The sequence below is a fragment of the Bos indicus x Bos taurus genome, chromosome 18, assembly GCF_003369695.1.
Source record: "Bos indicus x Bos taurus breed Angus x Brahman F1 hybrid chromosome 18, Bos_hybrid_MaternalHap_v2.0, whole genome shotgun sequence".
Taxonomy (NCBI): Eukaryota; Metazoa; Chordata; class Mammalia; order Artiodactyla; family Bovidae; genus Bos; species Bos indicus x Bos taurus.
Genome location: NC_040093.1, coordinates 5,046,369 through 5,060,139, shown reverse-complemented (window position 1 = coordinate 5,060,139; position 13,771 = coordinate 5,046,369). Strand labels below are relative to the sequence as shown.

The window sequence follows — 13,771 nt, the reverse complement described above, 5'->3', positions numbered from 1 at the left end:
GCTGTCTCTACAAACCTCAATTCTAATTCTTTGGGCTCTTTTTTTTTTTTTTTTTTTTTTGCCACAAAGCTCTGTGAGAAGCTAGGCCCAGAAAGTCACATGTTATGATATGTCATGATTCCCATCCCAAGCTGGAATCAAGATTGCTGGGAGAAGTATCAACAACCTCAGATGTGCAGTTGACACCACCCTTATGGCAGTAAGCAAAGAGGAACTAAAAAACCTCTTGATGAAGGTGAAAGAGGAGAGTGAAAAAGGTGGCTTCAAACTCAACATTCAAAAAACTGAGATCACGACATCCGGCCCCATCACCTCATGGCAAATAGATGGGGGAAAATGTCCTCATCACAAAAAAGAAACGAGAATTGTGTGATGGGATGGAGATGTTAACTAATGCCATGGCAGGAATCATTTTGTCATTTATAATTATATCCAATCACCATGCTGTACACCTTAAACTTATACAATGTTATATGTCAATTACATCTCAATAAAACTGGAGAAACAAATTTTAAATAAAATCTGTGTATTTTATTTTGCATAATTTATACCTTGATAAAAAATAAATATATAATAGGACTAGTAAGGACAGTTATCTTTTTTCCTGCTTCTTTGTTTTGATTTTGTTTCTGTTTTTTTTTTTTTTTTCCCTTCAGTATTGTTCAGCTAATAAGATTTAGTCATGAGACTTTCCCGGTGGTCCAGTGGCTAAAACGATGTGCTCCCAACGCAGGGGGCCTGGGTTCAGTCCCTGGTCAGGGAACTAGATCCCATGTGCCACAACCAAGACCCAGCACAGCCAAATAAATGGACAAAAATTTTAAAAAAATTAGTTGGTGTTGGCTTTTCTACTTCCTACACTTTGGTCACCTCCCCAATTATTTTATATCTGATGACAACCCAAATATCTCCAGTCTCCCAACATTTATGTTTCTTTTCTCTTTTGCTCTTTTTTCCCCCTTCTCCCTCTACTTTTCTTAAGACAATGGAAGGGACTTCCCTGACAGTCCAGAGGTTAGGACTCCCAGCTTCTACTGCAAGGGGCCGAGGCTTGATCCTGGTTGGGGAACTAAGATCCCACAAGCTTGTGTGGGGCATGCCTGCCCACCCACAAAGACAATGCAACACTGGAAAATCTTCCAAAGAGTTCTCAGGCTCTTGATTCCTTCCTACTAACCCCTCTCCCTGCATGTTGGGCATTTATGAATACAGTAAAGCGTGATCGACAAATCATGTACTTTGACATGAACCTGTAGGATTTTGTACTTGCTGTTGTTGTTCAGTTGCTCAGTCATGTCCAACTCTCTGCGACCCCGTGGTCTGTAGCCCGCCAGGCTCCTCTGTCTCCACTACCTCCCAGAGTCCTCCCCTATCTCCAAGAGGTTGCTCAAATTCGTGTCCATGGAGTTGGTGATGCAGGTAGCATGTGTCAGACCTGAACATGGCACTCTTGCAGGTAGACACTGATAGCCCTGCGCACCTGTCTCACAAATGCATCCTACATTTGTGTGTCTACAGTGCTGAAGTTTTGGGGTTAATTTTTGTGTTTTTCGGGGGGGGGGGGCGGTGAACTATAGTTGATGTGCTGAGATTTTGTCATTTCTAATCCACACAGGAGCTTCATAACAGTGAGTGGGCTTCACCTCCCTGCTTTCCAGCCCTCTCCTCAATGTGTACTCCCCACCCGCAAGTTCCCTCTTAGTTGCAACCCTGCACTAGAGGTGGCCTAAGAGAATTCCAGTTTCTTTCTGTCATTCTCTTTCCCACCAGAGGCAACCATTCTAACATGTTTCGTGTTCCTCATTCTGCTGTGTGTGTTTTTACGTCTGATGCATGTTCAGTGGCTCAGGCATGTCTGACTCTCTGCAACCCCCATGGACTCTCACCAGGCTCCCCGGTCCATGGGATTTCCCAGGCAAAATTACAGGAGTGGGTTGACATTTCCTTCTCCAATTAATTATACATATACAAATTTTAATATGTATACATACATATACATGTATACATTCAGTGGACATGAACTTGAGCAAACTCTGGGAGGTAGTGGAGGACAGAGAAGCCTGGAGGAGTACAGCCCATGGAGTCACAAAGAGTCAGACGTGACATGGTGACTGAACAACACGTACACATGGACAGGCATACCTCCCTTTTCTGCCCTTTGGAGATACTGCATTTTTTACAAATTGAAGGTTTGCGGCAACCCTAGGTTATCAGATGGTTGTTAGCTCTTTTTTTTTTTTTTTTTTGCTGTCCTGGGTCTTACTTGTGGCATTCAGGATCTTTGATCTTAGTTGCGACATGCAGGATCTAGTTCTCTGACCAGGGATCAAACCCAGGCCACCTGCACTGGGAGCAGGGCATCTTAGTCACTGGACCACAAGGGATGTCCCAGCATCTGGTTTTTGGTAATAAAATGCTTTTTTTTAACTTTTCTTTTTATTTATTTATTTGACTGTGCCAGCTCTTAGTTGTGGCATGTGGGATCTAGTTCCCTGACCAGGGATCGAACCTGGGCCCCCTGCATTGGGAGTGCAGAGGCTTAGCCGCTAGACCACCAGTGAAGTCCCAAGTGCTTTTAAATTAAGGCGTGTATGTTGTCCTTTCGGACAGAATGCTTTGCACACTGAATAGACTACACTGTAGTGTAAACACAACTTTTACATGCCCTGGAAAACTAAAACTTGTGTGACTCTTTATTACTGTGTTCTCTGTATTGTGGCCATCTAAAACCAAACTAGCATATCTCGAGATACACCTGTATTAGCCCTTCACTTTGAGTCATATCATTTATTTATTTAATTATATTTAAATGTATTTATTTTTAATTGAAGGATAATTGCTTTACAATATTATGTTGGTTTCTACCATACATCGCCATGAATCAGCCAGAGGTACAGGAATGTCCCCTCCCTCTTGGGCCTCCTCTCCCACCTCCCACCCCATCCACCTCTCTAGGTTGTCACAGAGCACTGGGTCTGAGCTCCCTGGGTCATAGAGCAACTTCCCATTAGCGATCTGCTTTATACATGGTAATGGAAATGTTTCAATGCTCCTCTCTCAATTCGTCCCACCCTCTCCTTCCTCCACTGTGTCTACAAGTCTGCGTCTCTGTTGCTGCCCTACAAGTATGTTCATCAGAACCATCTTTCAAGATTCCATACTTATGTGTTAATATATGATATTTGTTCTCTTTCTGACTTATTTCACTCTGTATTAAAGGCTCTAAGTTCATCGACCTCATTGGAACTGAGTCAAATGCACTCCCTTTTATGGCTGTGGGTCATACCATTTAACTGATATAAAAAGGGGACCATTTTTCTGCACTGGAGAATTGTCAACATGTTGGTTTTGGTTGATTGTGTTTTCAGTTGAAATGTGAATCCATCCCTTATATTCATGATGAGCTGTAGTTCATCTAGAGGCTTGAGGACTTTCTGATTCAGCTTTTCATGAGGACTGTGTTCTGGGTGGTGTTCTGTGTTGCCTGTTACAGCACACGGGGTAGCACAGGATATCTGGTTGTCCCCCAGCAGTAAGGGAAGAACAGCAATCAGGTGATGTCAGCCTCTTTCATCAAAGTTTCACCTAACAGAATCAGTCACATTCAGATCAGATCAGATCAGATCAGTCACTCAGCCGTGTCCAACTCTTTGCGATCCCATGAATCGCAGCATGCCAGGCCTCCCTGATCATCACCAACTCCCGGAGTTCACTGAGACTCACGTTCATCTGTCCTAAATCTGATTTCATTAGAACTTGCAAGACAGTGAAAGTGAAAGTGAAGTCGCTCAGTCGTGTCCAACTCTTTTTGACCCCATGGACTGTAGCCTATCAGGCTCCTCTGTCCATGGGCTTTTCCAGGAAAGAATGCTGGAGTGGATTGCCATTTCCTTCTCCAGGGGATCTTCCCAACCCAGGAATTGAACCCGGTCTCCCCCATTGCAGGCAGACGCTTTACCGTCTGAGCCATGAGGGAAGCCCTGCAAGACAGTGACTTTGTCTAATTTTATTCATCCTCCTCCATCTAGTTTTAAATTCATTTAATAACTTTGCTACTCAATATCTTGATCTCCAACTCTCCTTCACTCTACTTCAGTTGCTCATTCCCACAAACAGTCCTCCACTTCATTATTACCAACATCTTCAATGTCTATAATCTCAAGCATTCTGTTCTGCAGCAACACCTTTTTATTTTGACTTTCCAGTTTCTAGTCCCATCTTTTAATTCCACAAAACTGTAACCATTTATCAGTCATCTGCTACTTCCCATCCCCTTCACCCACTTTGGCAATGCAGGAGGTTTTGTTTTCAGTTAAGAGCTATTCCTCATCAACTCTACTGTGTAACTCTAAGGGTCTGTGACAGCAAAGTAAAGTGCTTATTACAGTGTGATTCTATATCTCAGGGAAGCTGGAGGAAAAGATGAAAATGACCGATTATCTTTCTCACTGTAAAATAACTCACTTTATCTGTTACTATGCTCTTTTTCTTAAAATCTACTTTGTCTGATATTAATATGGCTATGCTAGCTTTCTATGTTACTCTTTGCACAGTGTATCTGTTCCTTTCCTTCTACTTCCAACCTATCTCTTTTCTCATGTTTAAACTGCAGCTCTTTTTTCTAAAGAAAAATCTGAGTTGCCTCATAACAGGAACGAGAATTGGTAATTATAAATCCTCCCACAAAGCAAAGCCCAGGCTGAGATGACTTCTCTGATTAAATTCTATCAAACATATAAAGAAAAAATAATATGAACACTTTATAAGCTCTGTCAGAAAAAGAGGGAGCATGAGAACATGTTTAAATTCATGAATAGTTGAATAAAGCTGATTAGATTTTCAATTTTTTAAATGAAATTGTTAAAGTTCATTTTTTAATCATTTTTTCTTTTCTTTCTTTTTTTTTTTTTTTGGGCACATTGCACAGTTATTAGAATCTTAGTTCCCTGACCAGGGATTGAACCCTGGCCAAGGCAGTGAAAGCACTGAGTCCTGACTCCTAGACCTCCAGGGAATACCCTAAGTGTAACACTTTGTCTTTTTTTTTTTAATATGTATTTTTTTTACATGGACCATTTTTAAAGTCTTTATTGCTTCCGTTTTATGTTTTGGTTTTTTGATTTGAGGCATGTGGGATCTTAGTTCCCCAACCCGGGATTGAACAGGCACCCCCTGCATAGGAAGGCAAAGTCTTAACCACTGAACTGCCAGGAAAACCCCCTAAAGTGCAACTCTTGTCACAATATGGGCTTCCCTGATAGCTCAGTTGGTAAAGAATCTGCCTGAAATGCGGGAGACCCCAGTTCGATTCCTGGCTCAGGAAGATCTGCTGGAGAAGGGATAGGCTACTCACTCTAATATCTTGGGCTTCTCTGGTGGCTCAGCTGGTAAAGAACCCACCAGCAATGTGGGAGACCTGAGTTTGATCCTGGGTTGGGAAGATTCCCTGGAGAAGGGAAAGGCTACCCACTCCAGTATCCTGGTCTGGAGAATTCCATGGACTGTATAGTCCATGGGGTCACAAAGAGTCGGAAATGACTGAGCGACTTTGACTTTCTTGTCACAATATACGGCTACCTGTGTTTCCTCCCACATGACAGTTTATGTGTTTTCACTGGAAACAGGCACAAGGAGGCAGTGCTTATGTTCAAGTTAATATTTTATTCCTTCCTCTGGTTCTGGTTACATTTTTGTATATTCTGCATGAAAATTCACTTTTCTGGATGTGTATTATGCTTTTAAATGTTAACTTCAGCATTTAAATCATTAAAGTCACTTTGTCCACTGGCAATGATGCATCTACCTTCATGCTCCATAGAGACTCACAGTGTCCCTTGACCCAGCAGATCCTCCAGTGCATGGAGGGATTCCACACAGCATCTCTTTCCTGTGGTTAAGACGATTCATCACTAGAGATGTTTCTGTTAAGTCTTGGAAGTGGAGGCTTGTGACTATGGCCCATTGTTCTCCCCCAGGCTGTGTTGGATCCCATATCCAAAGTATATGGCAAATCCTAGGAAGAAGATGAGACAGTGAGAAGGGAAAGTAGGTGCTCTCCTTATTTACGAATGCCTGATAGGCTTCCTATCATGGTGTCTGACACAGTTCAGGGGAGAGGAAGTAGAAAGAATATTGGGCTGCATCACTCAAGAAACCTCTTTATCCCAGACAACCACTTACCAATTGCCATCCAGATGCCAAATTGGGCCCAGGTCTGAGTGGTCATCTGAATCATTAAGTAAACATTCACTAAGGTGCTCACCAGGAAGACAGCAGGCAAAGCAGGGACCTGTGGGCAAAGTCAGTTCATTCCTGAACACACCCCAGATGTCTGAAAGGGAGACCCTACCCTATGTGGGCAGGAAGACTCCAGTTCTACTCAGACTGTGTGCTTAGGGCTTAGTGAGACTGAGTTTGTAAAGCACTAAGTGTGGATCAGGGAACAGTCCATTGGTTTCAGCAAATCCCCTCATTGCCTGTCCAGCAAAGGATGTTTAGACCTAAAGCACGCAGACCTCCTTCACTCGAGGTGGACACTTTGGGCACATGAGGTCACCTACCCTGAATGTAGGTTCAAGAGGAAAGGGGCTCTGAGGCTGCCTCCAGATGATGACCGTGACCCCACTGATGAGCAGCAGCAGCAGCACAACCACTGTTGTGAGCACGGGGTCTCCAGAGAACACCTGGCTGGATCACTGGTACAGGATCAGGCTCAGGATGGTCAGCAGGAGAACTGCAAGGGTCAAGGTGGAGGAGAACAGGCTGGACCCAGAAGACAAAGATGTCAGGACCTCGGGTCACACCCCTCCCCAGGCTGCCCACATCAGGAGGGGCCATAATATCGCCAAGACTCCTCAACTGACAAAATATACACTCCAGTACCATCCTGTCAATTTCAGAATATGACCAAAGAGAAATCCCACTGCTCACCAACCAGGGAGGCACATCCATAGACAATCTGGCCAGATTTCCGGGTGGGGTTGGTGCTGGGAGGGAACCACAGACTCTTTAGAATGTTTGAGGTTCCTGCTTCAGGTTCAGATTCCAAAGGACCTCCTTCAACTTCAGGCTCCACCTTAGTTTCCTCCTCTGTTTTCTCCTTCTTGCTTCCGTTCTGGGCTGGTTGATACCTGAATTAGAAATATTAAAGCAATATGAGTAACAGCCCCTACTGCTGATCCAACATCAGTCTGTCTAATGCCTCTCTTTCCCCAATCAATGGTACAGGACGTTGAGGAGGCAGCATGAAGGTAGAAGATGATTCCCTCCCCATCAACACTCACAAGTCGAAAAGCACCGCCCCCCTCCCCCAAGTCAAGGTGTCATGGGGTCTCACCTGAGGACGAGGACAGAAAATGTCACCAGGGAGTAAGCAAGCAGGGACCGAAGTGACATGAGGTCCACCAGGTCAGTGAAGTCAAAGAGTAACGCCATGACCGCTGGGATAAGGGAGCAAAGACGGTGGGGGGAGAGTGAGAAACCACTGGAAATATGCAAGTTAAGAAGTATGATTTTAAAAGGGTGAGTTTTGTTTATTCACCTGCAAGAGTTCCAGGAACGAAGACGGCCATGATGGGGTTTCCTGTGAGGGCAATGGTGCGGACAATGATGCGGGCATCGGTGGGGGCATCAGTGCGGGCATTGGTGGGGGCAGGGATCCAGGCAAGTCCCCGGAAAAGAAGCCCGTCCTTTGCCATTGCATAGGTCAACTGAGCCATGATAAACATGATACTCAGAAGGCTGGAAGGGAAAATGGGAATGTGTGAGAAGGTGCAGAAGCAGGAGAGACCAGGGCTTTTGCTCCCTGGTCTACCTGGGGCAAGATGTCTTTCTCTCTCATCTCTCAGTCCCAAGGGCCGGGGATACCCAAGCATCTGACAGTAGATGAAGAGAAAACCATGACACTGACCTGTATAAAAGAATGCAGAGGGTGCCAACAGCCACGACATATTTGGCAGACTCCCACCCAACATAGACGAAAGCCTGCGGCAAGGGGCTCTCGAGCTGAATCAGGTAGTAGGGCACCATGAGGGTGAGGGCCGCCGAGACACCAAAACACACCAAAAAGCAGATGAAGAAGGAGATCATGACAGCCAAGGGTATGGACCACTGAGGATTTCTGGCTTTTCTCCCTTCAGGATGGGAAGAGGTATTGGGTCACTGGGGTTTCACTGGGTTGAAATCACAAAACCCACTTTACTCTTCAAGCTTCAAAAGTAGCCTAACCTTCTACCTGCCCCTGTGCCCAAGGGCACCCTGTTCTGTTCCCAAACCATGATGGGACACAAGATATGCATGTTACCTGCATTGACAATGTGAGCAAAACCAACAAATGCGTAGAAACATGTAGCTGCTCCCTGGAGAATTCCATCAAAGCCAAAAGGCACAAACCCTCCAGAACCCAGAAGGCCCAAGCTATGGTGAGAGGAGGAAAGAGGAGGAACATGGATGAGGTGTGTTCGGCGATCTCTGCTGGGCTCCTCCCTTAGTACCACAGGTCCTGGGCTCCAGGAACCCCCAAGCTTGGACAATCACACCAGGTCTCAGTCCCCACCATGTTCCCAACTCTGCACACCACACACACATGCATTACTACAACCAAGGGTACCCTCCTAACCTATCGGCATCACCAGATCCAGCTGCAGCCAATGTGTAGTCCTGTTCTATGAGCTTCCAGTTGTGCAGGTCTCCCTTAATGAAGCCAGAGAGGATGATGAAGCTGAGGACCAAAATGTTCAAGCCTGTGAACACTTTGTTAATCACGGTTGAGTCATAAACTCTCAGAGCCAGGAGTCCTGTGGGAAAAATGGAAAATGAGACAACAAAATAACTAAATCCAGCACTCCCCTAGCAATCCATTGGTTAAGACTCTGAGCTTCCACTACAGGGAGCAGAGGTTCAATCCCTGGTCTGGGAGTTCCCCATGCATTGCAGTGAGGCTAGAGAAATAAATAACCAAATCCAGAGAGACAGAAAGCAGATGAGTGGTTGCCCAGGGCTTGTGGTTGGTGGTTGGTGGTTGTGGACAGATGGACAGTGACTGCTCAGTGGGTACAGGGTTTCCTTTTGCTGTAATGGAAACGTTTGGTACTGGATGGGGGTGGTGGTTACACAGCACTGGGAATGTACTAAGTGCCACTGAATTGGACACCTGCTGATGGATATTTTCTTACTGTGACCATCATCTCACAATATCCATGTTTATCAAATCATCTTAAACTTTTACAATGCTGTTTGTCAGCTGTTGTTGTGGTTCAGTCGCTCAGTCATGTCTGATTCTCTGCAACCCCATGGACTGCAGCACGCCAGGCTCCCCTGTCCTTCACTATCTCCCACAGTTTGCTCAAACTCATGTCCATTGAGTCGGTGATGCCATCCAACCATCTCATCCTCTGTCATCCCCTTCCCTTCCTGCCTTCAGTCTTTCTCAACATGAGGGTCTTTTCCAATGAGTCAGTTCTTCTCATCAGGTGGCCAAAGTATTGGAGCTTCTATTTCAGCATCAGCTCTTCCAATAAATATTCAGGACTGATTTTCTTTAGGATTGACTGGTTGGATCTCCTTGCAGTCCAAGTGATTCTCGAGTCTTCTCCAGCACCACAAGCAAAAGCATCAATTCTTTGGTACTCAGCCTTCTTTATGGTCCAACTCTCTCATCTGTATATGACTACTAGAAAAACCACAGCTTTGACTATATGGACCTTTATCAGCAGTGATGCTTCTGCTTTTAATATGCTGTCTAGGTTTGTCATAGCTCTTCTTCCAAGGAGCAAGTCCCTTTTAATTTCATGGCTGCAGTCACCATCCACAGTGATTTGGTAGCCCAAGAAAATAAAGTCTCTCACTGTTTCCAATTTTTCCCCATCTATTTGCCATGAAGTGAATTATACCTTAATAAAGCTAGGAAAAATAATTAAATGGTTAAATTTATGTGGATTTCCTCTCAGTTAAAAAAAAAAATCTTTGATCTCAGTATAGAGGAAGAAACTTGTTGGTCTAGGTAAGTGATTCCCAGATGGGATGATTTTGTGCCCCAAGGGATATTGGCACTGTCTGGAGACATTCCAATTGTCACAATCTGGGGGCTGGGTGTCACTGGTATCTAGCACATAAAGATCACAGATGCTGCTCAACATCCAACAATGATTTTTTGGAGGGTACTCCTCTTAGTTCCCTGTGGGGATCTTAGTTCCCTGACCGGGGATTGAACCCAAACCTTCAGCAGTGAAATCACAGTGTCCTAACCATTGGACCACCAGGGAATTCACCCAAAAATGATTTATTTATAAAGCAGAAATGCATAGGACAGCACCCCACACCAAAGAATGATCCAACCTAAATTACCAATAGTCCAAGGGTAGGAAAAAATGTCTTGCCTTCCTTTCTCTCTTATTCCAAACCCTTTTTCCCAGTCCAAATTCCCCACCATTCTTCCACCCCAAGCCTTCCCCATGCCATCCCCCCCTCCATACCCTGCTCTTCCCTTTCTGTCTCTGGTCCCTTCTCACCTGTGAGCAGCAGCACCAGGCCCAGGGCAAGAAAGTCTGGAAATGAGGCCAGGAAGTAGGGCATTTGCAGAGAGAAAGTTCCCCCTAATGCCTCAGAGATGTGGTTCCCAATCAGGCTGTCAAAGGTGGAGCTCCAGGCCCGGGCTATACAGGCAGTGGCTGCAGCAACAGAAGAAGGAAAGTTTACAAGCAGACAGAAACTGAACCCGTATTATGCATCGTGTGAGATATTTGGGGCAGGAGGTGAGCAAAAACACACCTGATCTCAAAGAGCTTCTCATGGGGTGGACAGGGGAGACCCAGGTGATTCACAAAAAGGCCAACTATTTAATATGTTAGGAGATAGAAGTGATGGAAAACAAAGAAACACAGGTAAATGGGACTAGGAGGGACTAGATCAGAGTTGAATTTTTAAGTTGAGGTGTAAGAGAAAATCCAGGAAGGCAACAGCTCAGCAAAGACTTCACTGTGGTCAGAGGATGAGCCTAGGGACTCACTACAGTTCCCTTTCCTCTGGCTTCTCGGTCCATCACTTAAGAAAAACAGGATAGACCTGCATGCAACGAGGTTGTGCAGTTTTCCTGCCACCATTTCCCCTCTCCCAACCCTGCCCCGAAGGTGGATAACAGAGTTCTGATGAATGAGTGAAGCCCCCACTCATCTCTCCTACTTTCTCCATCTTAAGGCCCACTTCTCCCCACTCCCCATCATCTCACCAATAATTAAATACAGTAAGAGGTTCCAGCCAGTGATGAAGGCGTACAGTTGTCCCATTGTGACATAGCTGACATAATACCCAGAAACAGGTACTTTTACTCCGGTTGCCAACTCGACATAACACAGCCCAGACAACAGAGTAGTCAGGCCGGCCACCAGTAAGAAAAGGATGATTGCTGGTCCAGCTACGTATTTGGCCACTCCCCCAATCAGGATGTATATGCCAGCTCCCAACATGTTGTCCAAACCTATCACCACCAGGTCCAGGGTGTTCAGAGGAGGGGTCTCGGGACTCTCAGGTTCCTCCCTGAACTGTGGCTTCCTGTGGACCAGCTTCTGACCAAACTGGCGAAGACACTGACCCAGCATCGTAGACATAGTTGAGGGGGCTACGATCTGCTGAGAAAGCAAGGCATGAAGTCATCAATGATGTCCATCTGCCCTTGACCTTGAAAGCTCAGTTCCACGGAGGAATGGAGGGATGGTGGGGAGCAGGTGGTGAAAGGACACATTGGGCACGTTCTCTCTGTGGGAACTTTGGTTTCTTCAAATAAAGAAGATTTTTAATGTTTCAGGATTACTCAAAGATTTGCTTGAAGAGAAGTGAGGGGTACAAGAATATGTCTTCCCAAATGTGCCACTTTAGCTCAAGGATTCTTTATGAGCTAAAGGTAATTAAGACCCAAAAGGCTTGGGAAAAGGTTCCTGTCACTCCCTTGTCCGTGTGTGTTAGTTGCTCAGTCACATCTTTGCAACCCCAATAGACTCCTCTGTCCATGGGGTTCTCCAGGCAAGGATACTGGAGTGGGTTGCCATGCCCTCCTCCAGGGGATCGTCTCAACCCAGATCTCCTGCATTGTGGGCAGATTCTTTACCATCTGAGCCACCCTTAAGCCACTCGCCAATATACAAATATTGTATGGTTCTGCTTCCATGAAGTATCAAGAGGAGTCAGAGCCATAGAAACAGAAAGTAGAATGGTGGTTTGCCAGGGGCTGGGGTTAAGGGGGAAATGGGGAGGTATTGTTAAATGGGGCACAGTTTCCATTTTACAAGATACAAAAGAGCTCCTCAGATTGGCTGGACAGCAATGTAAATACACTTAACATTACTGAACTGCACACTTAAAAATGATGTAGATGGGAATTCCCCAGCAGTCCAGTGGCTCGGAGTGAGACTTTCACTGCCATGGACCTGCATTTGATCCCTGGTGGAGGAACTAAAATTCCCCCACCCACAGATCCCCAAGGGGGAATTGTGAACCATGTGGGTGTTGGGGCTGAATTTTTCAAAAAACGGTTATGATGGTAAATATTATGTTGTGTATATTTTATTACCTTTTTGCTGTTGTTGCCAATGATAAATATTAGAGACCAGCTTCAAATTGTTGCTGGGTGTAACAAACCCTAAGGTGATTTAATATAAATCAACATAACATTAACTTGAGCAAACTCGGGAGATGGTGAAGGACAGGGAAGCCTGGTGTGCTACAGTCCACAGGGTCGTGAAGAGATGGACATGACTGAGTGACTGAACAACAACTTACCATCATCCCCTACAGACACCAACATGCAAGTCCTTTACAGTTCCCTTGTATCAGCAGATGAGGATAGACTCAAAAGGTGAACGGTATACAAGAGACCAAAGTTGGTGGCCCACATATTATAGGCCCTGTGTAAGGACAATCTTCACTATTGTTTGAGCACAAGTACCACCATCCCCCACAAAAAAAGAGTGATAAATAGCGTGCCTGCCAATGTAGGAGATGTAGGAGACGCTGGTTCAATCCCTGGGTTGGGAAGATCCCCTGGAGGAGGAAATGGCAATCTACTCCAGTATTCTTACCTGGAGAATCCCATGGACAGAGGAGCCTGGCAGGCATAGTCCATAGGGTCGCATAGAGTCAGACAAGCTAAAGTGACTTAGTACACACACAAGAACCTCCAGGCACTGATCTAACCTTCCCTCCCGTTGCCCCCAAACACCCCACTGATTCTCACATAAAACACAAGAGCTTCCAGATCCTGTTTTCATCTCCATGGAAAACGGGTCTCTCCACCCTCAGTCAGGAGCCAGGCTGACCCCTCTGCACTCTGAGGTTGCAGAGGTCTCTTTGGGAGGACATGAACTCAGCGCCCCAGTCTCCCACAGAAGAGGGTGACCCAAGACTTACTGGATCCTTGGAGCAGAGCCTGGAGCACTGGGTCAGTCAGGGAGGCTGAGGGTAAGCCGTGCGGGGCTGGAGCTGAGACATCTTCAAAAACCGAAGCAGGGAGTCCTGAGCACAGAAGACAGTCCTCAGCCCTGGGTTGGTGGGGTGGAGATGGGGCTGGGCGGGCGGGGACCATCTGTTCTGTTGCTATCAGCCCTGACTCCTCTGTGGTTACCCTCAGGGGAGGTTCTGAGAGGGTTTTCTTTTTTTTTAAGTAGTTAAGATGATTTTTTGTTAATTAATTAGATTACTGATTGGTTGTGCTTGGTCTTTGTGGCTGCGCGCAGGCTTTGTCTAGTCACAGTGAGTGGGGGCTACTCTGTGGTGGTGCAGG

General features: G+C 45.7%; 1 protein-coding gene across 2 annotated transcripts; it reads right to left on the bottom strand.

The window, feature by feature from the left end:
* Window positions 1-5,641: 5,641 nt before the first annotated feature.
* LOC113876049 (cationic amino acid transporter 3-like) lies at window positions 5,642-13,549 on the bottom strand. 2 transcript variants are annotated; one of them, XM_027514861.1, is made up of 12 exons: window positions 13,399-13,549; window positions 11,225-11,624; window positions 10,509-10,667; window positions 8,618-8,795; window positions 8,303-8,415; window positions 7,910-8,132; window positions 7,541-7,740; window positions 7,337-7,439; window positions 6,931-7,130; window positions 6,561-6,733; window positions 6,181-6,289; window positions 5,642-6,013 (listed from the first exon to the last, which is right to left on the bottom strand). In XM_027514861.1, the coding sequence occupies exons 2-10, from the start codon at window positions 11,601-11,603 to the stop codon at window positions 6,693-6,695; spliced, it is 1,596 nt and encodes a 531-aa protein (XP_027370662.1). In that variant the 5' UTR covers window positions 11,604-11,624; window positions 13,399-13,549; the 3' UTR covers window positions 5,642-6,013; window positions 6,181-6,289; window positions 6,561-6,692. The 2 variants fall into 2 exon arrangements, with proteins under 2 accessions (XP_027370662.1, XP_027370663.1); XM_027514862.1 differs by lacking the exons at window positions 5,642-6,013; window positions 6,181-6,289 and having other exon boundaries at window positions 6,694-6,762.
* Between the last annotated feature and the right edge of the window lie 222 nt (window positions 13,550-13,771).